The sequence below is a fragment of the Podarcis gaigeae genome (assembly GCF_964106915.1).
Source record: "Podarcis gaigeae genome assembly, chromosome: 2".
Lineage (NCBI taxonomy): Eukaryota > Metazoa > Chordata > Lepidosauria > Squamata > Lacertidae > Podarcis > Podarcis gaigeae.
This window is the reverse complement of record NC_139679.1, coordinates 112,379,763-112,407,100: the sequence shown is the minus strand read 5'-3', so window position 1 is coordinate 112,407,100 and position 27,338 is coordinate 112,379,763. Positions and strand designations below refer to the sequence as shown.

The window sequence follows — 27,338 nt, the reverse complement described above, 5'->3', positions numbered from 1 at the left end:
AGTTTATTTCATGGCAGGGGAGATTATATCATTTCCTAGAGTATCTCATATTTGCCAGTGCCTTACATGTTAAATAAATAAACTCTCCTCAGAGAGAAACCCAAATGATCTTAAACAAAAGGTTATGCTAGAATGCATGGCTTAAACTTATTTGAAATTGGTTGTCTGTTCAGAACTCAATTATTTAAATCATAGCAATATGTGTACTTGGAAGGACCTACTATCTTACATTAATGGTACCCATAAAAAAGAGGGGAAGGAAGGAAGAAATAAGAAAGGAAGGAAGGAAGGAAGGAAGGAAGGAAGGAAGGAAGGAAGGAAGGAGAGATGACCCCACTGACTCCAGCTTCAGAGTTCAGCTACCCACCAGGAGGCCAAACCTCTTCTCTCTCTCTCTCTCTCTCTCTCTCTCTCTCTCTCTCTGCCCCAGAGGAGATGCCACCTCGTTAGACAGAGCGGCTAATCATCTGGCGTCCAGGGCGATTATCTGGGATGGGTCACATGATTCCAATCCCAGCTGACCCCCTCCGCACCCCCCCACCCCTGCTGCTCCGTGGACCGGCTTGGCCAATCTGACTCAATCAGATATTCCGACTCTGACAAACTAGAGACCTCAGCAAAGCCCCAGAGCAATCCTGGCCACGCAGACGGCGGCAGCAGCAGCCGTAGCCGCAGGAGCCCTGGTTTCCTCACCCAGACCTCCTGCTGCTCTCTAGCCCACTAGCCTAGTCCCCTCCCAGAAAGCCCAGATGTCCTGAGGACTCCGCTGCCTGCCCTCCCTCCCCTTCCAGATTTACTCTCCCCTCCTGGCCGCCAGCCCCACTGTTTCATTTCACTGGAATTAAGGCTTTCTCCTGCACTCTCTCTTGAATCCCAGTTGCTCCCTCTTTCCAGAGAAGCTCTCGGGGGTCTTCCTGGCTCCCCCTGCTGCGAATTCCCTGGCCTTCTGAGGACCCCTGAGCCCCACTCCCAATGAGTTCTGGGCTGGCGGCCCCACCCCTCCCTCCCACCCCAGAGGACCCCCCTCCTCCGGCCCGAGGCACCCGCCTCCCACGCCCCTTCCTCCGCAGCCTCCGGACGCTCTTCGAGATCCTGGATGACCAGCGGAGCGGGACCGTCCACGTCTCGGAAATCGAGAGCCGCTGGGGCCGTGGGGGCTGCGGGGTGAGCCCCTCGGGGGACAGCGAGAGGTGCCCGCTCCCTGGCGGTGTGCTCCAGGCCTTGCAGCAAGTGGCGGAGCCTTGCGGAGGGTATTTGAGTTTTCCCCGCCTGGTGGCCGGGCTGAGAATCGCCCTCCTCCGGGCCGAAGAAGAAGAGGAGAAGGAGGTCGAGAAAGCTGGAAAGTTGGGCGCTGGAGTCAGCGGGCAGGCCAGCGATGGGCAGAGCTCAACTTCGCAGTCGATGAAGAACTTGAGTTGGATACGTAAGTGAGAGAGGAGGAGGCCTGGGCTTGGGGTCAGGGGTGTTGCTGTGGTGCTGGAGCGCAAAACCAGGATTCCTGAATAGTGGGAACTGGGGTGCATTTACAGTGGTACCTCAGGTTACAGACACTTCGGGTTACAGACTCTGCTAACCCAGAAATAGTACCTCGGGTTAAGAACTTTGCTTCAGGATGAGAACAGAAATTGTGTGGCAGCAGTGGGAGGCCCCATTAGCTAAAGTGGTACCTCAGGTTAAGAACAGTTTCAAGTTAAGAACGGACCTCCAGAACGAATAAATTTCTTAACCTGAGGTACCAATGTATTCTTGCGAAAGAGATTGTGGCAGGAGAGAGAAACCTCAGGACAGGAGTAGTAAGCCAACATGGTGCCCGTCAGATGTTTTGGACTACAACTCCCATCAGTCCCAGGGAACACGACCAATGGGAGAGAACGATGGGAGTTGTAGTCCAAAACATTCAGCGAACAACCACATTGTCTACCGCTGCCTTAGGACTCCTGGGTCCTCTGGGAATGTGTGTGCCAGTAGCTTTGAGGAGGTGATGGAAGGGAACCAGGCCTTCTGATGTATCACTGGGGCTCAGTTTAATGAATTGATTACCAGGGGGCAATTCATTAAATTGGACTTGGACTTGCTAGTCTGCACCTTTCTGCTATGCTCCTGCTTCTGTTCTTGGGGGCGTGTCCTGCAGAATTGGGGAAGAACTTGCCCATGTGAAGACCACCTGGTGGAAACCCTTACACGTATGGTTCTTAATTGTAAACTATATGCTGATCTCCGTCAGCAATTTCTAGATCAACTCCGCATCCCCAAATGGAAACCAGAGGTCATACATTTTCTGTTACTGGGGAATGATCAGGAGCTCACCAAGTTAGTGGCTAAATATCTCTACTTGGTTTTTGTCATCGAAATACACTGATCTCCCTGGAGACCTAGAGATGTGACGATAGACTGCTCTGCCTCCTTTCTTTCAGCAAATGTTTTGTGCCACTGGGGAAGTGGTAATTCTGTATTGATTTGTTTTGGATGTTTGTATGTGATGCCAATAAAAGGTCTGATGATGATGATGAGAATTGGGGAAGGGCAGAGCACATGGTTTTGCAGATTTCACCCCAGCCTCTCCAGGTAGGGTTGCTGGGGAAAGTTCCCCAAATGCTGCTGGCATTTGTTCTGTGTGGAGAGTGTGCACAGCGATGAACTCAGTGGTCTGACTATGCCCCTATAACCAAAGTGGGATGGGTGGTCCTCATCTGGCTGTTGCAGAAGAGAGTTGAGTTCCATTTGGCCCCTTCCGAATTGCTGGGTCTACAGGGCTTAAGCGACAAGCTGGAAAGCTGGTTATTGGGACAGGACAGGATGGGAGGGAGGTCAGGCAATGAGGAAAGTTGATAAGGGAATCCAGAGTTTGATGCAGGGGTCTGTTCACATTACTCCCTTGGAGCACAGTGAAGTTGCTAGAGGGTTTTTGGGTGCATTTCACAGCTCTTCTCGGCTGCTCATGTCGGCATAATGTATTTTCCTTGTGCAGACGTGGTTCCCATCTTGGGCTAGGGACGAATTAGGACTGCAGTCAGCACAGGACAAATTTTGGATAATGTGCTGTGTTGGGGGATTGAAAGCCCAGCATTGGAAATACAGTGAGTACGCAGTGAACAGGAGTGTGAACACAGGTTTTGTAACACACACACACACACACACACACACACACACACACCAGCAAGGCAGGAGATCTTCCCTCTTTGTTGAGTTTGTTTTCACATTGCCAGCTGTCCGGATCAGCTTGATGTACAGAAGTCAAGAGGTAATGCTTTTCAATGGCCATACCGCTTTCTAATGTTTCCCTAAGGAGTATCTGTGTTAGCCTTTTGCAGCAAGAACAACAAAGAGCCTTGCGTTTGCCCTTTTAAATGCTAACAAATTTATTGTGGCATGAGTTTCTGCGGACTACGGTCCACTTCATCAGACGTATGGGAGTGTCCATTAAATGGCACAGGAGCTTTAAAAGCCCTAGCTAGTGTGACTCGGGTTGAGAGAGACAGAGCAGTGCGGTGGTTAGCACAATGAAATCCCATGACATTCCCTGTGCGCCGCTGGGCAAGTCCCTACCTCCCCGCCTGATCTACCTTGCAGGGTTGTTGTAAGGATAAGAGTGGGAGAAGAATTATATGTACTGCCGTGAGAAAGCATTTTGTTTCCCATACATTCTGATCAATTGCGTTGGGAGGGGAGGATCCAAGTCAGACTGGCACCCTCTCCTCTGCTCCTGTACTAGTTGTTGTTGTTGTTGTTGTTGTTGTCCTTCTTCTTCTTCTTCTTCTTCTTCTTCTTCTTCTTCTTCTTCTAGAGCCAGTGTGGTGTAGTGGTTAAGAGCGGTGGACTCGTAATCTGGTGAACCGGGTTCGCTTCCCCGCTCCTCCACATGCAGCTGCTGGGTGGCCTTGGACTAGTTACACTTCTCTGAAGTCTCTCAGCCCCACAGAGTGTTTGTTGTAGGGGAGGGAGGGAAAAGGAGATTGTTAGCCGCTTTGGACTCCTTAAAGGTAAAGGTAAAGGGACCCCTGACCATTAGGTCCCGTCGTGACCGACTCTGGAGTTGCGGCGCTCATCTCGCTTTATTGGCTGAGGGAGCCGGTGTACAGCTTCCGGGTCATGTGGCCAGCATGACTAAGCCGCTTCTGACGAACCAGAGCAGCGCACGGAAACACTGTTTACCTTCTCGCCGGAGTGGTACCTATTTATCTACTTGCACTTTGACGTGCTTTCGAACTGCTAGGTTGACAGGAGCAGGGACTTAGCAACGGGAGCTCATCCCGTCGCAGGGATTCGAACCGCCGACCTTCTGATCAGCAAATCCTAGGCTCTGTGGTTTAACCCACAGCGCCACCCATGTCCCTTCTTGAGACTCCTTAGGGTAGTGATAAAGCCGGATATCAAATCCAAACTCTTCTTCTTCTCTTCTATACGTGCCTTTCACCCTAAGGTCCCAAGGCAGCGTACAGCATCAAAACACAATATTAAAAACAGTTTAAAACAACTCGCTACCATAAAAAGACCTGCGGGGCATAGGGCGGTATCCAAATTTATTTATTTATTTAATAAGAGGGGTCCCAAAAACCCCCACATCAAACACCCCATACACCTCAGGTGTCAAAAGCCAAGGGGAAAGAAGTGTCTTTATTTTGCTTATTTGAGGCACACGAGAGTCAGAAAGGAGCAAATAGTAGAGCTCTCTTGAGACGGTACCATTTTGGGTGGCTGGGGACATTGTCCTCTTCAAATACTCCACGTCCAAAGCTCCCCCCAATAGAGAGAGCAAGCATGAGAACGCTGGTCCAAAACTATGCACCTGGACCTGTCGTTAGCTTTTTTTTTACAAGCATAAAGTGTTTGTTGTGAAGTCCAGGTAGCAACCCAACCTCCTCCCGCCTATCACTACATAAGATGCAAGTTCTGCCTCTCAATTTAGGGGTGCAGACCCTGCGGCCCTCCAGCCCTTGCCATACTACATCTCCCATCCACCCCAGCCGTGATGGTTAAGGAGTGATGAAGAGCCATCGTTCCGCAACATCTGGGTCCCCCCCCCCCAGATTCACTCTAGACTTGCAACGGTTCTTTTTAGGAGCAGGCCCATCTCTCTCTTCTTTGCTTGCGTGGCACGCTGCTTTGGACAGTGGTCAGCCAGGCAGATTTGATTTCTAGAGGGGTGCCGGGCATACTGCAGGTTGTGGAGATTTGGGGCAGCTGCTGTTTTTGCAGCATGGCAACAGAAGGGTATGTTTGTGTGTGTCTTTGGAGTGGTGCGATCAAGAGGGAAAGGGGGAAATGAGAAATACGGTGGTACCTCGGGTTACAGACGCTTCAGGTTACAGACTCCGCTAACCCAGAAATAGTACCTCGGGTTAAGAACTTTGCTTCAGGATGAGAACAGAAATCATTTACTGGGCATTGTGGGGAGTGATATAAATAGAAAGGAATGTAAGCCCTTTTTATATGCAATAACAGTAGCAAGAATATTACTGGCCCAAAAATGGAAGCAAGAAGAATTACCGACGATTGAAGAATGGAGGATGAAGTTAATGGACTATGCAGAACTAGATAAACTAACAGGAAGGATTCGAAACCGGCGGGACCAGAAATTCACAGAAGACTGGAGTAAATTTACGGACTATTTGAAAAGTATTTGTGAAGATCAGACGACGTTTGTAGGTTTGCAAGACGTTTTGTGAGGAGTATTATTGGAAGTATTGCAAAAATGGAGAAGGGGGAGGATGATTTGTTAAGAGATGCAAAGGCAATATAAAGTTAAGAAATGCATAAGAAGTGGTTAAAACGGTGGATCATCAGAGGTGCTGATGGAAGTCTAAAAAGATTGTATAAGTGGTACGTTTTGTGGTACATTTTATAATTTATATGTTAAAATCAATAAAAATTGTTAAGAAAAAAAGAGAGAGAACAGAAATCATGCGGCGGCAGCGGCAGGCCCCATTAGCTAAAGTGGTGCTTCAGGCTAAGAACAGTTTCAGGTTAGGAACAGACATCCAGAACGAATTAAGTTCTTAACCCAAGGTACCAATGCAATTCTGGGCTGCATCAATAGGAGTATAGCATCTAGATCAAGGGAGGTAATAGTGCCACTGTATTCTGCTCTGGTCAGACCCCACCTGGAGTACTGTGTCCAGTTCTGGGCACCACAGTTCAAGAAGGACACTGACAAACTGGAACGTGTCCAGAGGAGGGCAACCAAAATGGTCAAAGGCCTGGAAACGATGCCTTATGAAGAACGGCTAAGGGAGCTGGGCATGTTTAGCCTGGAGAAGAGGAGGTTAAGGGGTGATGTGATAGCCATGTTCAAATATATAAAAGGATGTCACATAGAGGAGGGAGAAAGGTTGTTTTCTGCTGCTCCAGAGAAGCGGACACGGAGCAATGGATCCAAACTACAAGAAAGAAGATTCCAACTAAACATTAGGAGGAACTTCCTGACAGTAAGAGCTGTTCGACAGTGGAATTTGCTGCCTAGGAGTGTGGTAGAGTCTCCTTCTTTGGAGGTCTTTAAGCAGAGGCTTGACAACCATATGTCAGGAGTGCTCTGATGGTGTTTCCTGCTTGGCAGGGGGTTGGACTCGATGGCCCTTGTGGTCTCTTCCAACTCTATGATTCTATGATTCTACCACTGTAAACACAGCAAGGGAGAGGGGGAAGGTGTGGGGGGGGCACCTCTGTTCTTCCCCCTCTGCAAACACGCTCTTTCTCTCCCTTCTGCCTCTGCGCCCCTGGCAAGCTTGCGGCAACTCAGCCGCAGCACCATACGGCCAGGGGTTTAGCGCTCCTGATCCTGTCTCCCCAGCCATAGAGACGCCCAATCCTCTTAGCTGGCTGCTCTCATCCACCCCCTCCCACCCCCAGCTCCCCAGTAAGGCGCTTTTGTTAATGGGCCACGCATTGGACAGCCCCAGAGGCTGGAGTTGAGGAGTGGGAGTGGGATTAGACTGCATAAATAACCTGCCTGCCCACCCCCACGTTTCTCCTCTGGCCTGCCCCCCCCCCCCGGCAACATGTGCAGTTGCCCGCCATTCTTCAGTTTCTCTGTTAGGCATGCCAGGATTTCAAACAGGTAGCCCTCCCCCTGCCCCCGCTTGAAACCTGGCAGAGCTGCTGCCAGTCCATGTGGGAAATATGAGTTAGATGGACTAGTGGTCTCCGCGTCAGGTATTATTGCTGGCCTCTGTCTGTCTCGAGAGACAGCGGAGGAGTGCGCATTTTTGCAGGGGCATTTCCTCAGCTGGTGTGTTTCTGTCTCGCCTGCAGCTTCTTTGCAAAGAGCAGTGACTACATTATCACAGGAGCACTGTTCCACAGCATTATACATTCATTTGAAATAAGATGGGTTTATGAAGCAATTCTATATTCTCCCACCACGCTGACGAAGAATTCTATGAAACAGTAGTCTATAGAGTGGTACCTCGGGTTACATACGCTTCAGGTTACAGACTCCACTAACCCAGAAATAGTGCTTCAGCTTAAGAACTTTGCTTCAGGATGAGAACAGAAACCGTGCTCCAGCCGCGCAGCGGCAGCAGGAGGCCCCATTAGCTAAAGTGGTGCTTCAGGTTAAGAACAGTTTCAGGTTAAGAACAGACCTCTGGAACGAATTAAGTACTTAACCCGAGGTACCACTGTATCTGGAATCACTGTTCAATGTTGGACATCATATTTGCTGAATACACAAAGCTTCACAGCTTTTCTGTCATCGTACAAAGTCTGGTGGCTCGCTTCATTTAAAGATTTTCAGAGACTTTGAGATTTCATTTTGGACTTGTTATGGTTTGAAGGAATTCTATAAAAGATTGTTTATTGCATATGTACATGGTCATCATGTTGCCTAGACGTTGCTGACGTTCTCTTTGCAAAGCAAGCTGGGTGTATTTGGGTCGATTTGCCTGTGGTTCGTTCTCTCTCTGCACTCTCTCTGCACTCACAGCTCCAGAGTTGTGGTCAGGGCTGGATTGAGGTTTGATGAGGCCCTAAGCTACTGAAGGTAATGGGGCCCTTTATATGTCCAGCTGTCCTTTGCCAACAACAAATTGTCACTGTTTTTCGTGTTGAATATATGCTATATGGTAATTTATGGACCTAGCAGGCATCTAAAGCCATTTGCACATGTTGCCATGCAGAATGTAGGCACCCTATACAGTGGTACCTCAGGTTACAGACGCTTCAGGTTACAGACTCCACTAACCCAGAAATAGTACCTCAGGTTAAGAACTTTACCTCAGGATGAGAACGGAAATCGCGTGGTGGCAGCGGGAGGCCCCATTAGCTAAAGTGGTACCTCAGGTTAAGAACAGTTTCAGGTTAAGAACAGACCTCCAGAACAAATTAGGTTCTTAACCTGAGGTACCACTGTATATAGAAATGAGCAAACCAGTGATATTTTAGGGAGCAGGCTAGCAGACTTACATCATAGGAGCCTACACAACACAAAACACTGTAGTTGTATGTAGGTTTTATTTTATTTGTTTTTTATCTTATATTTTGGAAATGTACATCGTTGTTTTTTTCTTTAATTTTTTGGGGGGCACCCACGAGGGTGGGGCCCGAAGCTATAGCTTGTTTAGCTTATACATAAATCCTGCATTGGTCCCTCATTTCTCACACGCCTGAAACCCCACCTCCTCCCTCCTCCCTCCTCCCTCCCTGGCAGCTGATGCAGCAAACTTTTCTCCTCCCATGTCCACTGGATTCTGACAACACCTTCATCAGGGTGGACTTGATTTAAATCACTAGAAAGTAAGACTTGATTTATTTATTTTTTTACAGAAAGACTCATTCTAGCTGGTATAATCAATATTTACAACCAGATGAAGGTTTCATTTTTGGTAGTTCAGAATTGTTTCTACAGTTATATCAAAAATTATTGATTTGGTTATACTATTGGAAATGCATAGACAGATAATTGTGAAATTGTTGCAAGGTTTAATAAGTTAGGGTGGCGCTGTGGGTAAAAGCCTCAGCGCCTAGGGCTTGCCGATTGAAAGGTCCCAGCGCCTGCCAACCTAGCAGTTCGAAAGCACCTCCGGGTGCAAGTAGATAAATAGGGACCGCTTTCTAGCGGGAAGGTAAACGGCGTTTCCGTGTGCGGCTCTGGCTCGCCAGAGCAGCGATGTCACGCTGGCCACGTGACCCGGAAGTGTCTTCGGACAGCACTGGCCCCTGGCCTCTTGAGTGAGATGGGCGCACAACCCCAGAGTCTGGCAAGACTGGCCCGTACGGGCAGGGGTACCTTTACCTTTACCTTAATAAGTTAACTGTTTCTATTTGGACAACTTTTCTGCTGTACTTTATTGGAAGGAGAAAAACAATCATTTCCTTCATAACAATTCAAACAATTTATTTAACTAAAACAATAACATTATAGCATATGTATCCATGTTTGTTAACTGATGAGGTTAATTTTTTTAAAAAAAACCAACAACTTAGACTGAGTTTTAGTACACGTAAACGGAAATCCTTATTTCCTGATGAATAGCCTTTGGACTGTAATGTAACTAAATAGAAAACTATCTTTAGAAAAAAAATTCCTCCAAAAGCATTTTATTTTAAAAATCCAATTTAAATTAAAAATATCCAATTTAAAAAAAACCTGGTTTTTTTAAATAAAAAAAAAATCATTGATTTTTATCCACCCTGACGTTCATCCCTCCGTACTAAGTACGCGAAGAAGAGCCCTGCTGGATCCAGGGAAAGGTCCACCTTGTCAAAGGGCAAAGGACTGTAACCATGAAATTAGTGGGGGGTTTCTTGTGGAGGGCAGGGAAGTTTCCCTGAGAGGCGTCATCAGACCCCCCCCCCCCCGGGTTGGGGATGATCCCCCTCTTTGTGAAAGGCTTGCTGACACGAAGAAAGTGAGCAGGTGAAACTCCGGATTAGGAGAAGCATCATCTGGTCCTATTCTGTAGGGGAGTGGGGCAATGTTTGGGGTTCACCTGCCAATGGTGAGTGGGGCCAGAGGGGAAAGTGGGTGGAGCAATGGATGCGAATTTTACCTTTGTACGGCAGGCTAGTTTCTGAGCACAGACATCTCCCTTCTCTATCCAGGCGGACGAGACGCATTGTCAGAGTTCAAGGACACATTCCAGCCATGCCAAAAACACTTGAGGAGGGCGGGAGAGCAAGGCAAACTCCAACCCTCCAGGTCTTTTGGAACTACAATTCCCATCATCCCTAGCTAACAGGACCAGTGGTCAGGGATGATGGGAATTGTAGTCTCAAAACATCTGGAGGGCCGGAGTTTGCCTGAGACTGCAATTCCCATCATCCCTGACCACTGCTCCTGTTAGCTAGGGATGATGGGAATTGTAGTTCCAAAAGACCTGGAGGGTTTGCCTATGCCTGTTCTGGGCCGTTGTACAACTTAGCAAACAAGAGAGCCGGGCTGGCACACAGACATACAGTAGTTGTTTTTCTGCATTAAAGAGCAACTCACTTTTGCTTTGGCATACGTCAGTTTATCTTGGCATGAGTTTGGAGGGGGGCGGGGAGGGCAGGCCTTCTCCTTGCCTTAACTTGATCCTGGCGGGAGATTCTCAAATGCATGCCAGGTTGAATGAAATCAGAGCGGGGAAGAAGAAAAGGCAACGGAGGTCTTCAGATCCAAGTCGGTGGGAGTGGGAAGTTAGCACCAGGATAAGTAACAGGATTCTATAGGTTGGGAACGAAAGGCTCCTGGATCCCATGCCGATTGAGAGTTGATATCCCAGCTGCTGTCCGCAGCGGCGTAGGGGAGAGTTTGGCAGCTCTCAGTGCCTGGCGCTGGGCCATGGGCATCCCTCCATCTGCTGAGTTGGCCGGGGACTGCCTTATTGTCTGGGAGGCAGCCACTCAATCTGTAGCAGCCGACTGGCACCATACATCCCGGGAACTGTGGATCTTGTGCATCAGCTGAGCTCTGAGCAGAGCTTTGCCCGGTCAGCTTCTCCTTCTTCCCGTTCCTCCTTCTTTGCTTCCTCACTGCCACTTAACGGCTCAGACCGTTTGCTCCTCCTCAGGCAGTTTCCCTACCCAACTCTGGTTGAGAACCTGCAGAGATGTGGGGGCTTTTGGAATACATTTTGGGGCCAGTGTAAGAATTAGTATTAGCGCTAGGGGATTCCCCCAACTCCTTCCCCCATGCACCCCCAAATCTGCTCTGTAGGGCTGGGGAAAAATTTTGGGGGGCAGGGGGTGCAGAGGGAGCAGATGGGGAAGGAAAAATCCTTGCGCTGATAGAGAAAGGGAAAGGTAAAGGACCCCTGGACGGTTAAGTCCAGTCAAAGGCAACTATGGGATTGTGGTGCTCATCTCAGTTTCAGGCCGAGGGAGCCGGCGTTTGTCCACAGACAGCTTTCCGGGTCATATGGCTAGCATGACTAAACCGCTTCTGGCACAACGGGACACCATGACAGAAACCAGAGCACACAGAAATGCCATTTACCTTCCCGCCGCAGCGGTACCTATTTATCTACTTGCGCTGGTGTGCTTTCAAACTGCTAGGTTGGCAAGAGCTGGGACAGAGCAACGGGAGCTCACCCCATCGCAGGGATTCGAACTGCCGATCTTCTGATCAGCAAGCCCGAGGGGCTCGGTGGCTCAGCGCCACATACATCCCCTTTCATGTTTTTTCCCCTGTGAGAAAAGGATGTAGGACTTAGGTGGGCCACTGCCCTGATGCAGTTCATCTTACCTTCTTACAGTGAAGCAATTTATAAATTGTTTTGTTAAATAAATACTCAGTAGGCAGGTTGTCTGGAAGCACCCTTACATGGAAAAACCAACAGCTTAAGTTGTTGCCTAGAAAACAATAGTGAGAACGGGGGAAGAACTGGGATGGCGAAAATGTCTCCACATGGATTCAGGGCAGTTCTGTGGTCCTTAAGGCCTTGGCAATACAGTTGCCGTCCTGTTCCCTGTCCCGTACTCCCTGTTCTTCCAGTGGCTTCCTTCATACACATTTTAGCACATGAGCCTTTTCCCGGAAAGGAGCCACAGGTAAACCTCCACGTACCTGACAGCCTTAATGTCAGGATGCTATTAAAGGCACAGGGTCGTAACTATTTAAAAAGGGGGGAGAGGTCCCTATTTGCCTTTTGATGTGGTTCACTCCGCTTCTGAAATGGACTTCTCTCTCTTTGCCACATCCCAGTTGCTTTAATTAGAGCCACTAATTACAGGGGCTCATTGATTAACTGAGCCCAGGCTGGCGGAGGTCCAGCGGGATTGATTGCCCCGGCTGACTTTCCAGGGACAGAATTAATGAGGAACAAAGCGCTTGTCGAAAGAAAAAGAAAAAAGCAAACGTAGGACCCAAGGGGCCTGTCCCCTGCATTCTGCCTGTGTCCCTATATCCTCTTCTCCAACGCTTGCTGTTCCTGCTGCGTCGAGGGTAACCAGGTGCAAAGCAGGACTGGCTTCTTTCATCAATGTGTCAGAGGAAAGTTGTGGCAGGAACATGTTGTTGTGCCAGGATGGAAAAAGGAGCCATTAGGGACACAGGAAGCTGTCTTCTAACTGAGTCAGACCATTGGTCCATGGAGCTCAGTATCGTCAACACTTCAGTGGCACCAGCTCTCCAAGGTACCAGGCAGAGGGCATTCCTAAACGGCTTCGGTCCAGTATACCTGAAGGAGCGTCTCCACCCCCATCCTTCAGCCCAGACACTGAGGTCCAGTTCTGAGGGCCTTCTGGTGGTTCGCTCACTGCGAGAAGCAAAGTTACAGGGAACCAGGCAGAGGGCTTTCTCGGTAGTGGCACCTGCCCTGTGGAACGCCCTCCTGTCAGATGTCAAGGAAATAAGCAACTATCCTACTTTTAGAAGACATCTGAAGGCAGCCCTGTTTAGGGAAGTTTTTAATGTTTAATGATGTATTGTGTTTTTAATATTTAATCGGGAGCCACCCAGAGTGGCTGCAGTATAAATAGTAAATTATCGTTATCATTATTATTATTCCAAGCCCTACCTGAAGATGCTGGGAACTGAACCTGGGACCTTCTTCGTGCAAGGCAGAAGCTTTGCCTCAGAGCTATGGCCCTTGAATCGCTGTTCTGTGGCTTGGAGAACATGGTAGAAGTGTGAAATTATGCATGGTAGAGAAGAGAACATTCTCACCTTCTCCCATAATACTAGACCTCCCTCAGGGTCACCCAATGGAACCGAATGGTGGGATGTTCAGGATGACCAGAAGAACTACTTCACATAGTGCAGAGTTAAGCATAGAGTTAAGCTATGGAACTCACTTTGTTGGCTTTAAAGGGGACTTACACAAATTCGTCTAGAGGAAAAGGCTCTTGTGGCTACTCTGCTCCATGCACCAGAAGCTTCTGCTTGGTCACTGTGCCAAGCGGGATGAATTCTGGACTTGACAGACCACTGGCCTTGGAGGAACAAGAATAGTCATGGCTCCCCCCCCCCCCCGAATCCTGGGAGCTGTAGTTTGTTCAGGGTGCTGAGAGTTGTTAGCAGACCTCTCTTCTTTTCACTAAAATCCTGAGAGTGGTTGAACCTCTTGGGCTTGCTGATCAGAAGGTCAGTAGTTCGAATCCCCGCAAGGGGGTGAGCTCCTGTTACTCTTTCCCAGCTCCCTCACAGGGGTCACCCAGATGCCGGGGGGGCGGGGAGCCCGCAAGCGGTACCTGAGCGCAGCAGCGATCTCCCCACCTGTGATTGCTCAGCGACTGGTATTCAAAGGCATACCATTTCTGGCAGTGGGGGGGGGGGGACATAGCCGTCATGGCTAGCAGCCCCTAATAACCTCAGCCACTATGACTTTGCCTAATCTTCTTTCAAAGCTATCCAAATTGTTGGCCGTCACTTCCTCTTGTGGCAGTGAGATCCATAGCTGAACGATGACCTCCGTCACTTCCTTTTATCTGCCCTGAACCTTCCAACGTTCAGTTTCATTGGATGTTCACGAGTTCTCGTGTCGAGAGCGAAGGGCGGGGGGAGGAACTGTCAGTGCTGCAATTCCCAGAATTCCCTGGGAGGAGGGATTGATTGTTAAAGCACTCTGGGAACTGTAGTTCTGGGAGAGGAACAGCGAGGTCTCCTAACAACTGTCAGCACCTTTAATGAACTACAGCTCCCAGAGTTTTTTGTGGGAAGCCATGGTGGTTTAAGCTCAGGGCCACCTCTCCTGGTATACGTCCCACGGAGAACCTTAAGGTCTTCAAATAAAAACATCTTGGAGATCCTGAGATCCTGGCCCACAGGGAGGTTAGGCTGGCCTCAACCAGAGCCAGGGCTTTTTTGGCCATGGCCCCAATCTGGTGGAACGCTCTGTCACAAGAGACTAGGGCCGTGCGGGACTTGACATCTTTCCGCAGGGCCTGCAAGACAGAGCTGTTCTGCATGGCCTTTGGCCAAGCACAGTCTGACCCCCTCTCTCCTTCGGTAATACTCATAGAACACTAGCCCAATGGTTGCCATTAATTTGATTCTGAATTGACTTTAGAATGAATTTATTTTAGAATATATTTCAATTAATTGATTGTGATTTTATGTGAACTGTGTTACTTTTACTGTTTTTAGCCGCTCTGAGCCTGGCTTCGGGTGGGGAGGGTAGGATATAAATATATTATTATTATTATTATTATTATTATTATTATTATTAAATGTATGGTGTGACTGTCACCAATATGGGTTGGTATTCCAACGAGGATTATATTGTGGCACGAAAAACCTGCATGAGGGAGCAGTATGAGGTCCCCTGCAAACGTCAGGATGCTCAAAAGTTTATCAGATCAAACGACAACAAATAAACCTGTAAGTTCCTTCCCCAACTCCTTCTTTTGAAAATATGTTTATGGCATAATGAATCTCTTTCTCCAGGAGAATCCGATGGGAAAGGAGTCACGCGGTCGCGTAGCATCAACAGTTCCCTCTGTCAAGCTGGGAGGCGCCGGAGTATCCGACTTCCGAAGGAACCGCGAAGACACACCATTTCCAATGCCTTGGAATATGATATGGTGAGAAAGCCCAGGGAATGGCTCCTGGCGGCCCTTCCAGACAACCTGGTCACTGAGCCTCCTTTCTGATGTGTTTGCGGGGAGTTAATATGACATCAGAACGAGTGTTAACTCACAAGTTCCAAGCGCATCTTCCCACCCCTTTCTTTATTGGAAAAAGTCCGGCCTTGGGACATTCCAATCCACTATTAGCTGTGCAACTTAAATGTGATTAAAAACCCAACCAACGGTCTGCAAACATCCTAAGCGTCATTTCCACACGCCACACCTTTGTGTGCAAACGGAAAACAATGTCTTTTTCCCTCTTCTTTTTTTCCCAGCGACAGGAGGATTATTCAAGCCTCAAGAAATACAAATCAGCATCCTTAATTAATTTTAAAAAAACTTGCCTCCAGGCTGTAATTGTCCTTTGAGGTCGCTCGGTCCAAGGTTGTGTTTACATCGCAAACCTCTTCCATGTGGTCCTGACTTGCGTGACCTCAAAAATTGTAGTTCTGCGGGGCAGCCAGATAGGGGTGAAGCACTCCGAGCACAATTCAAAGTGTTGGTGCTGACCTTTAAAGCCCTAAACGGCCTCAGTCCAGTATACCTGAAGGAGTGTCTCCACCTCCATTGTTCTGCCCGGACACTGAGGTCCAGCTCCGAGGGCCTTCTGGTGGTTCCCTCACAGCGAGAAGCCAAGTTACAGGGAAGCAGGCAGAAGGCCTTCTCAGTAGTGGCACCCGCCCTGTGGAACGCCCTCCCACCAGATGTCAAAGATAAAAACAACTACCAAACTTTTAGAAGACATCTGAAGGCAACCCTGCTTTTAATGTTTAATAGGTTATTGTATTTTAGTGTTTTGTTGGAAGCCGCCCAGAGTGGTTGGGGAAACCCAGCCAGATGGGCGGGGTATAAATAAATTATTATTATTATTATTATTATTATTATTATTATTATTATTATTATTGCCTGCATTCTCCGTAGGAGATCATGTGGATGAAACCGAGCTGAGAGTTAAGGGCGTGCAAAGAGCAGGGGTGGCTTAATCAATACAAATGTCATTGTACGGTCTCAGACCCGACGAAAGCAAATAGAAATTGCAAAATCCTACGATTTCTGGCATGCACCGACTTAAAACCCATGGTACTTATATGAACTAAGGACAGGAACAATCCAAGATGCAATGAAACTAACTAAATTTGCAGCAGGAAAGAGAAATCCAGCAACAGTTTCTGCTATTTGTTTTGTATCAACAAAGTAATTGTGTCAACCCCAAAAGTAGGCCAAATCCCCCCCTGCCAGCCATTTTGTCCCTATTCAAAATTGCTTCTCTCTCTCTCCCCCCCCCCCTTCCATTGCCGCTCCCCTCACTCCACGGAGGTCCAGGTTCATGCTGAAAGGAGATAAGACAGACAAGGCCAGATTAGAAAGGAGTGGAGTTCATATTTTATTTTAAGTGTGTGTTTGTTTGTATTAATGCACATTTTGTCTAGCTTCCACACAGCTTGTGTTGTTAGTTGTTTCCAGGGTGCTGGTTGGACCTGAAAGGTATGATTACTGAAAGTTGCTTCCGGATGACCTGTTTAAAAAGCATTCAGTCTGATGTGTTTGCCTTCTCTGTCTGCCTTATGCAGGAAAGGGCTGCCCTCCCTCTGTAATGAACTTTGAAAATCGCCGTCTGCAGCTGCCTGCTACATATTTCAATGCATGCCCGCTTTGGCTCTGAAGTGGCTTCCAGGCACCCAGTTTTTATCAAGTATTTGTCCTCGCACAGAGTTTGTAGGGAGGACAGACGACATCAGCTGTTTACAGAGTGTTAATAGTAGTTTGTTTGTGGGCAGGTTAGACCACGTTGCCTCAAGCGTTACCCCACGCTTTCCAGTTTGCATTAATAATAATAATAATAATAATAATAATAATATTTTATTTTTACCCCGCCCTTCCCGGTTCAAAAACCAGGCTCAGGGCAGCTAACAATAAATTTAAAACACTTAATTATAAAAGCAGCATAAAATACAGTATAAAAACATGAATAACAATAAAAATCAAAAATCAATTAAATAATCTCCAGGGCTAGCTGGCTGAATTGGTCCTACTTGGGCCAGCGAGGAGGCCAGGGGAGAATTAGCTGTGGGGTCTCAGAGCGGGTGATCTTCAGAAAAGGGGAGGGGGAAGGAAGAGAAATAAAAGATCAGGCTGAATTCAAATTAAAGGCCAGGCGGAATAGCTCTGTCTTACAGGCCCGGCGGAAGGAGGTTAAATCCTGCAGGGCCCTGGTCTCATGGGACAGAGCATTCCACCAGGTCGGAGCCATCCCTGAAAAGGCCCTGGCCCTGGCAGAGGGTAGTCTGACTTCCTTAGGGCCCAGGACCTCTAAACTATGGTTATTCACCTTAAGGTCCTCTGCGGGGCATACCAGGAGAGGCGGTCCCGTAAATACGAGGGCCCTTATTACTTCCCTTATTGCGAAAAGTCTTAATTTTGGGGTTGGGTTGGGGGAAGTGGGCTTGTTGCTGTAGTTGAGAGTCCTGGACTAGATGACCCTTGGGGTCCCTTCTAACTCTACAATTCTATGACACTGTAATTGTGCAAACCGAATTTTCTGGCCTGTGATTGAAACCCATCTTCAGAAATCGCTATAGCCTTGGAAGCACCCAAAATTAAAAAGTCAGTGTAAGACACCTTCAGCTAGGGCCAGCTGACACCCCAAAAAGTTGAGGATACAGTTTTGAACAAGGCCTTTTCTTCATGTTGCAATCGTAAATTGGCAGAGCAGTGTGTTCTGCTCACCTCTCTTTGCACCCCAAGCACACTCAGCCAGCTGGAAAGACAGGGATTATGGGCACCATTGTCCGGGGCAACTGAGGCTTTAAAGCATATCCCACGATGCACTGGGGGGAAAGTGCTGATTTCAGCCAAATGGGATGGCAGATGGGGTGGGGGGTTAGATTCCGGACACTGTTGCTTTGCCCCCAGGACAGAGGAGGGGTCTGAGGGGAAGAGGGGAAAGCAGAGAAGGCCAAGGGGAGAGACGGCGAGAGGTTAGCAGCGGAGGAGAGTAGGCAGCGCAAATCCATTTGAAGAAGAGAACGCGAATGTGGAAGACCGGGCGGGCAGCAGAAAAGGGCGAGGAAGGGTGGAAACGCTAGGAAGGAAGGAAGGAAGGAAGGAAGGGTGTGAATGAGGTGAAGGTTGATGGAGGGGTGTGTGAGACAGAAGAGAGCATCTGAAAGGGGCGAGAGCTGAGGGATGGGAGAGGGAAGCCGCTGTGAAGGAAGGTCGTGACAGGATTTTGGGAAGAGGGTGTGACAGGGGAGCATAGCTGTCAACTTCCAGATTTGAAAACAAGGGATCGGCAGCCTCACCTTTCCCGCAGACAGTCTATGGGATATCTAACAATCCGGGACAGCTGCGGGAAGCAGCAGGAAACGGCGCTGGAATAAGGGAATTTCCCGCAAAAAAAGGGAAGGCTGACAGCTATGCAGGGGAGCAAAAAGTGCCTTAGAGGAAAGAGGACCGGCTGAAAAGAGAGTCCAATGTTTGAGGAGGAATGAGGAAAGGCTCAGAGAAACGTTCCTGAAGGAATTGGGGGGGGGGGGGCCTGGTGTGCTGTTTTAGTATTTGGCTGCCGGCGGCAGAGCTCTCTGTGACGACACTGGCCTGGAAGCAGGTGGGATGTGACTTGTGGGGAGAGAAGAAGGGGCCACCTGGGAAAGCACCCGTCGTCAGAGCGTGACTTCCCCCCTCCTCAAGCAGGGGCGTCACTGTGAGGGGACCTCGCTGCCCCGCTGGGATGCCAGGGTGGCCCCCTTCCCTCCTGCTCTGGGCGTTGCTGCCTCCCGGCCCCCACTGCGCCATGATGGCAGTCCAGAGAGGCTACACCATCCTCATCGTCCCACTGGGCACGGCCCTCAGCAGCCTGGAGGCCCTGCGCTTCTTCTTCTGGGTGAGTCTCTCTGCGGCTCAGGTAGCTGGGACCCCGATGGCACACACAATATCCACACCCCTTTGTTCTGGCCTCCCTTAGACCTTACCTCCTCCCAGACATCCAACGTTTTGAAGTTCTAAAAAGGAATTAGTAGAACCCTAGAAATGAGGAAATGCCTTGTTCCTCATCCCTCGAGAGAGCCTGGAAGGTGTTCTGTGGGTAGCAGGGTCTTCTCCACGGTGGCACCTTGCCTTTGGGATTCCTCCCACTAGAAGCTCCATTGACATGCATCTCGGGTTATTCTCGTGTTCATTCTTTTGGTATTGCGTTGGACGTGCAGTTTAGCAGCCAATTTTGCCGCAGGGGCTGTATTCTTGTCGCAAACCGATGTTTTGATACGGGGTGCTGTTTTCATTGCGGTTTGGAGGTTTGGGGCATCTCATAGAAGGAGCCCTGAGGATCATCTAGTCCAACCCCCTGCAATGAAGGAATACGCAGCTGTCCCTTACGGTGATCGAACCTGCAACCCTGGCGTTATCGGCACCACGCTCTAACCAACTGAGCTGTCTCACTTTCTGAGCTGCGTGGAGAACTGGCTTTGAAGTGTGGTTTCACGTTACATACAATGTTTATGTCAAAATGCCACTTCTGCATATCAAAGTGATCGAGCGGGCATATACGGAGTAAGGCGATCCGGTAGGTAAACTGCTCCCAAGTTGTCAAGGGCTTTACAGACTAATAGGAACACCTTGGAATTGGCCTGGTAGCAAATCAGCAACCAGTTCAGATTTCCTAGCACAGGTGGTATGTGCTGCTTTTCTGGGTGCCCTGGGGGCACCGGTTGGCAATGGGCTCCTGCCCTCCTGCCGCTGCTTTGGCAGGTGCCCTTTCCGGGGAGCTCAGAAGGGTGGTGGCCACACAAGAACGGGGCCATTTCTGTGGTGGCTCCTCGCTTGTGGAACGCTCTCCACAGGGAGATTCATCTGCCTCCTTCACTATAAAATATTTATGCACCCTGCAAAAACGTTCCTCTTCAATCAGGTCTGATTAGCATTTTAAAAAGGTAAAGGGACCCCTGACCATTAGGTCCAGTCGTGAGCAACTCTGGGGTTGAGGCGCTCATCTCACTTTATTGGCCGAGGGAGCCGGCATACAGCTTCCGGGTCATGTGGCCAGCATGACTAAGCCGCTTCTGGCGGACCAGAGCAGCGCACGGAAACGCCGTTTACCTTCCCGCCGGAGCGGTACCTATTTATGGACTTGCACTTTGTGCTTTCGAACTGCCAGGTTGGCAGGAGCAGGGACCGAGCAACGGGAGCTCACCCCGTCGCAGGGATTCGAACCGCCGACCTTCTGATCAGCAAGTCCTAGGCTCTGTGGTTTAAACCACAGCGCCACCCGCGTCCAAAGGGTGATATATAAATCTAATAAATGATTATGATGATGATCTTTGGTGCCTAGGACTGAACTTGAGGCCTTCTGCGCCCAAAGCATGGGTTCTACACCCTTTGAGCTACACCTCTTTGCTACTTTGTGCAGAAATGTTGACATCCCTCTTTGCAAGGCCCCTTGTCCCTTAGATGGAGATCTCCTGAGCATTGCAAAGTCATTCTGTGCTGCTGAATCAAAGAAACCCACCCACCCCGCAACTCACAAGCTGGAATCTTGACTTTACCCCCTGTCTTGCAGCTGAAGCGAATGCAGGAGCTGGAACGGGAACGGGACGCCTTGCTGCAAGGGCTGGAGATGGTTGAGCGTGTGCGTGACTGGTTTCAGCGCCACCTCCTGGAGGCCCAGAGGCGTCAGAAGCACATGGGAACGGAGGCAGTAAGTACCAGGCAGGACCCGAAGGAGAGCAGATACCACCCCTAGGTGGTATCTAAGGGTGCTAAGGGTGGTCTGGCTATTTTGGCACCTGGGGCAGAAAGTCCCACAAGCGCATCTCGCTTCCCAGGGCAGTAAAGCTGCAATAAAAATAAAATAGCTAACAATTGGCAGCCCTTTCACGAGACCCAAAATCAGGTGCCTGAGGCATCTGCCTCTCTCTGCTCAAAGTAAGGGCTGGCCTTGTGTGATGATGGAGTATTTGTGGCGCGGCATTCAGTAGGCTGAGATACACATGAGGTTCTGTGGATTTTACATGTCTCCTTTTCAAAGCACGTATGTTTAATTTGACAATTGTCACACATTTAGGGAGCTCCCCAGCTTGGAATAAAAGGTAGCAGGGATTAGGAGACTAATAAGATCCAAAGGTCGCTTTCAGTGTGAAATCTTTGACCTGGTTCACACAACACGCTGAGCCAAATCTTGGCTTAGCCAAGACCCTTCCTGATGCTGCCACACTAAGCCAAGCCAAGGTGGTTATTCCAATTACACATACGCATTTTCGTATATTAATTGCAAACATCCTCATACTTTTTTCTATTTACCTTTTTTTTGAAAAACAACAACACTTTGAATTGCAATCTTCAGGATACAATTTCTGTACTGAGTTTAGTTTTGCTTTTCCCTGCTCACTGTTGTTCTTGCACAACCGCAGAGCTATTTCCCAGACCCTTACTCTAACCAGAGCTGCCTGCTGCTGGCCAGGATCCAGGAAGTGAACCTGTGCTTGAAAAACCTGCTGGCCTCTCCCGGAAAGGTCAGTGGGGACGGAGGGGGAGGGGAGGGCCTGGGGTTGGGGCAGTTCTGTCCTGGGGGGACGCTGAAAAAGCGACTGCCGAGGGAGGATCGCTCACGTTTCCAGTACAAGGGGGTGGAAGGCGAAACAGACAGATCTCACCTGTCAGGTCAAGTTCACCTGAAGAAGCTCTACGGAAGTGAGCAGGAACTGGCTGAATACAGCTCCCTCTCATTTCCATGGGCTTTGCATATGGTAGCTTCTCAGCAGGCGGTATCCAAATGTTAAGCACTGGGAGGAGGGGTTGCCTCCCTTGGACAACAAAATGTGCGCTAAAATAGAAAAATAAGGACGTGGTCCATGTTGGAATAAGACTGTTTTGGATGGATGGCACATCTGGAGACCCCTTTGACTCCTTTTTTTACCTTGCTTGGTCAGGGCACATGCCTCTAAACACATCTGCACAGCGTCTGCCTGTGATCAGAGAACAAGCACTCTCATTTCATTTAGTTTCATTTCATTTCTACCCCGCCCATCTGGCTGGGCCTCCCCAGCCACTCTGGGTGGCTCCCAACAGAATATTAAAAACACAATAAAACATCCAACATTAAAAACTTCCCTAAACAGGGCTGTCTTCAAATGTCTTCTGAAAGTCAGGTTGTTGTTTATCTCCTTGACATCTGGTGGGAGAGCGTTCCACAGGGCAGGCACCACTACCAAAAAGTCCCTCTGCCTGGTTCCCTGTAACCTCGCAGGGAGGGAACTGCCAGAAGGCCCTTGCCTCTGGACCTCAGTGTCCAGGCTGAATGATGGGGGTGGAGATGCTCCTTCAGGTATACTGGGCCAAGGCCATTTCAGGCTTTAAAGGTCAGCACCAACACTTTGAATTGTGCTCGGAAACGTACTGGGAGCCAATGCAGATCTCTCAGGACTGGTGTTATGTGGTCCCGGCGGCCACTCCCAGTCACCAGTCTAGCTGCCACATTCTGGATTAATTGCAGTTTCCGGGTCACCTTCAAAGGTAGCCCCACATAGAGCGCATTGCAGTAGTCCAAGCGGGAGATAACTAGAGCATGCACCACTCTGGCGAGACAGTCTGCGGGCAGGTAGGGTCTCAGCCTGCATACTAGATGGAGCTGGTAGACAGCTGCCCTGGACACAGAATTGACCTGCGCCTCCATGGACAGCTGTGAGTCCAGAATGACTCCCAGGCTGCCCACCTGGTCCTTTCTGTTTGAGTCAGTGTCTCATAGGAGCAGGCTCTGCCAGAGTTGACACCAGGGTCTCCTCCAAGGGAGAGGGTCAGGCTTCCTTGCTTGGGGGAACTGAACTCAAATGGTGTCCCCAAATGGGTGGAGAATTGGATCTGGCCGTCGGGCTGAATCCTTACCTATTCCACCTCACAGGGACGAGGGTGGGGTCATTTGCCATCATGAAAATGACATCAGGTGACCTGTTTTAGTTCTGACAGTCAACTGGTCCTCAGGGCTTCTGTGCACAGCACTGTACAAGCCCCGACAATCAGCTGGTTGTTGGCACTTGCATCTAACTTTGAGAGGAAGCAATTGCGCTGTTTCAGCTCTATGCAAGTAAGAAATCTTGTATGTATGCACCATTTATTAATTTATGGTGTTTATATACCACTTTTCGGGCTGCTGTTCCTGTGTCCCTCTGCTCTTACCTCATTCTTGCCATACGTGAGCAGGCACTAACTCCTGCCTCTTGCCAAGCCTATCTTGTCTGCCTCTTGGATATTGAGAGCATCTCAGTCCAGTGTACCTGAAGGAGCATCTCCCCCCACTTCGTTCTACCTGGACACTGAGGTTCAGCACCAAGGGCCTTCTGGCGGTTCCCTCACTGTGAGAAGCAAAGCTACAGGGAACTAGGCAGAGGGCCTTCTCGGTAGTGGCACCCACCCTGTGGAACGCCCTCCCACCAGATGTTAAAGAGAAAAACAACTACCAGACTTTTAGAAGGCAGCCCTGTTTAGGGAAGCTTTTAATGTTTAATAGGATATTGTATTTTAATATTCTGTTGGAAGCTGCCCAGAGTGGCTGGGGGAACCCCAGCCAGATGGGCGGGGTATAAATTGTTATTATTATTATTATTATTATTATTATTATTAAGAGGCCCCTTTGCAACACAGGAGTGCTGGATAAAAAAATTGGGTGGTATGTTGTGTAAGGAAGTTGTGCTCAGATAGTTATGCGGGTTTCCCCACTCCTCTAGCCTGAAGTCCCACCTCCTGGTTTAGGGGGGCCCCTTTATCCACCGGGAAAGAAGGAGTTTCAGCAGCAAGCTGTCACAGTCCTCAAGGAACAGAACCACCTGCTGATCAAGGTAAGGTGGAAACCCACAGGCTGGCCCATTTAAACAAAAAGCCAAGATGCACAAAGACAGAGTGGTGGAACTGAGTGGGACGACACCCACAGGGGGCCGAATGGTCAAGAAGGCCGTTTCTGCACATGTTGTAGAGGGAAGTGAGGGGTAGATGGGGCTCATCCACTTGGGAAGGGAGCCTGTGTAGGAGAAGGAAAACTCTGGTCTTGAACCTCCTCTGCCTTACAGTTATACACATTTGTGGGAAAGACTTCGGGAGTAAACTCCAAGGAACAATCTGTGCCCGCTCCTTTGGGACAAGAAAGGCCTAAGGACAGGCCTAAGGCAAACTCAGCCCTCCAGATGTTTTGGGACTACAACTCCCATTATCCCTGGTCCTGTGAGCTAGGGTGATGGGAGCTGTAGTCCCAAACCATCTGGAGGGCCGTGTTTGCCTATGCCTGGCTAAGGAGTACATCCTAAACAAATCCAGAGCGGAATCCCTAAGGCGGTTAGATGGCGCCTGAGCTCCGCACGCCCCAAGCTTCGGGATTGATGCAGTGCTCCGCTAGCCGTGGGAGAGCTGGGTCTCCCACGGCTAGCGGATAGCTTCCTGAAGCCTGGAGAGCGAGAGGGGTCGGTGCGCACCGACCCCTCACACTCTCCAGGCTTCAGCGAAAGCCTGCATTCGCTCCATAGGACGCACACACATTTCCCCTTCATTTTTGGAGGGGAAAAAGTGTGTCCTATAGGGCGAAAAATACGGTATATTGTACAGTGGTACCTCGGGTTACATACGCTTCAGGTTACATACGCTTCAGGTTACAGACTCCGCTAACCCAGAAATAGTACCTCGGGTTAAGAACTTTGCTTCGGGATGAGAACAGAAATCGTGCTCCAGCAGCGCGGCAGCAGCAGGAGGCCCCATTAGCTAAAGTGGTGCTTCAGGTTAAGAACAGTTTCAGGTTAAGAACAGACTTCTAGAACGAATTAAGTACTTAACCCGAGGTACCACTGTATTTTAAAATGGGGTTTCAGAGTTTTTAGGGGTTTTTAAATGTCTTATGTAGATTTTTCAGTTTCATTGTTCTGTATGGGACAATGACAATAAAGATATCGTATCATAAACAGGAAGTGTCTGAGAAGAGCGACCGCATTGCCCAGCTGGAACAAGAGAAAGCAGCTCTTTGCAAGCAGCTGAAAGAGACCCGCGGCTACAGACTACCCAGCCACAAGGAGTCCACCTTTATCTGACAGCCAAGGCCACACTCTGTCGACGGTCAGCGGCACGGCGATGTCCCTTTGTCCCCCCTGTGCCCGTGACATCACTTCCTTCGACTGGCCACCTTTCAGACAGACCTTTCTTGTGAAGGGGGCGTCGCAAACGTTTTCTCCTTTATGCCATTTCGGCCTGCTCCTGCAAGAGGCGCTAGAGGAACGCTAGACCTCTAGTCATCCGGCCCAATCCTGAGGGGCCCGTATAGAGCATCTGCTTGGCATGCAGACGGTCCCAGGTGAATGTCGCCCCCTCCCCGCCTGTCTGAAACCCTGGAGATCCACTAGCAGGCAGTGTAGGCCAGGACTGAGTTAGATGGACCAATTGTCCGACTCTTGCATACGTCAACCTCTTTACGTTGCTGTTCAGTGGAGAGCTAGCGGATGTGGGATGGTAGCCGTAATATGTGCATATCCCCTCGGTTTGCATCATTTGCTTGGGAGATATTTCGAGACAGAGGATTGCTGTTACTATGAAAAGCTGGAAACAAAGGGCTATTGACGTTCATAGAAAGGAGGAGGTGGGGAGGCAATTGGCCTGTCTGAGGGAAGGAGCCATAGATGTGGAACATTGAGGGCGAGACTGGAAAGAACGTTTCCTGGCCCAGGGCTGCCATTCAGAAGTTGGCAGGGTCAGGCATTGGGCAGGGCCCCGCTCCCGGGTGCCACAAGGCCCCTTGACTTGTTACACTGAGGAGGTGGACTAGGTGAGGGAGGCCACCCACCTACCCCCACCCATGGAGGGTGGGAGCTAGTGTGGAGTAGTGGTTAAGAGCGGTAGTCTCATAATCTGGGGAACCGGGTTCGCGTCTCCGCTCCTCCACCTGCAGCTGCTGGGTGACCTTGGGCCAGTCACACTTCTCTGAAGTCTCTTAGCCCCTCTCACCTCACAGAGTGTTTGTTGTGGGGGAGGAAGGGAAAGGAGAATGTTAGCTGCTTTGAGACTCCTTCGGGTAGTGATAAAGCGGGATATCAAATCCAAACTCCTCCTCTTCTTCTTCTTCTTGCTCAAAGGCCCCCCACAGCCTAGAACCAATCCAGCCCTGGTTTTTGCTCCATCAGCTAAACTCAAGACGTTTCGCTCTAGCTTGAAGCCTAGAACCTTGTTTTCTTAGCATGAGTTTAGGACTTTGTGTTAAGACGCAACATTTCACACTCGGCAGCGATGCAGTAAACAAGGCTGCGTTCGGGTCTGGTTCCAATATGTGTTTTTCTGTCTGAGGTGAAGGACAAGATGGCGCCTTCCCTATTCTGGGTTGACTACACTGGCAGCTGAATCTTCTTTCAGCACTGGTGACCAGAGAGGACCCTTTGTTGCACCCGAAGGCGGCAGGCTAGAATTGGGAGGCACAGAGCAGCCCCTGTCCTCTTCGTGCCCCTTCAGCTACAGCCTCCTATCTGAGGTAAGGCTAGCTCTGCCCGGGAAACCCTGCTCACCAAAATGAATGAGATGCCCCTTTCCTTTGGGGCACTTTTGCTATGTGCCATATCCTAGAGCTGCTGAACATTGTCCCTCTTATGTTCCCACCCAAATCTTCCTTCAAAAGACGGAATCGTAACTCTCTCCTTGGCTGCCAAATTACATAGACCTTGCCTTTTGATAATTGTGTACAGTGGTACCTTGGTTCTCAAACTTAATCTGTTATGGAAGTCCGTTCCAAAACCAAAGTGTTCCAAAACCAAGGCGTGCTTTCCCATAGAAAGTAATGCAAAATGAATTAATCCATTCCAGACTTTTAAAAACAACCCCTAAAACAGCAACTTAACATGAATTTTACTATCTAACGAGACCATTGATCCATAAAATGAAAGCAATAAGCAATGCACTGCAGTGACACAATCAGTAGCTGAACTGAGTTCCACACAGTCACAAAAACAAAACAAAAAGAGCCACAAAAACAAAAACGCAAAATAAATAGCAAAAACAGACAGACCTCAGCATAACACTCAAAACGGAAGTGTGGCACTCAAATTGGAAGCGTAACACTCAAAACGGAGCATGTTCAGCTTCCGAAAAAGTTTGCAAACTGAAATACTTACTTCCGGGTTTGCAGTGTTTGGGTTCCAAGTTGTTTGAGTACTAAGGCGTTTGAGAACCAAGGTACCACTGTATAGCACTCTTAGTCTGGTTATATTTCCCTTCTTCGGTGAGGTAGGCCATTGCTATTGTGGGGAGAACCGAAACGAAGAGGTCATCTGCGGCTGCTTAGGGAGCTCTTTCCGTGGTCCAAAGATTAAGCCAACACACCAACATTATTATTCCTCCTCCTCTAA

The 27,338-nt window shown here is 49.2% G+C and overlaps 1 protein-coding gene across 1 annotated transcript; it reads left to right on the top strand.

Annotated features, from left to right (window-relative positions):
- Positions 1–972: 972 nt before the first annotated feature.
- On the top strand, positions 973–26,930 carry SAPCD1 (suppressor APC domain containing 1; the record flags this gene model as incomplete). The annotated part of the gene is made up of 6 exons (XM_083725031.1): positions 973–1,423; positions 14,804–14,940; positions 20,540–20,677; positions 21,390–21,491; positions 23,700–23,810; positions 24,921–26,930. The coding sequence occupies 6 exons, from the start codon at positions 973–975 to the stop codon at positions 25,041–25,043; spliced, it is 1,062 nt and encodes a 353-aa protein (XP_083581157.1). The 3' UTR covers positions 25,044–26,930.
- Positions 26,931–27,338: the final 408 nt, after the last annotated feature.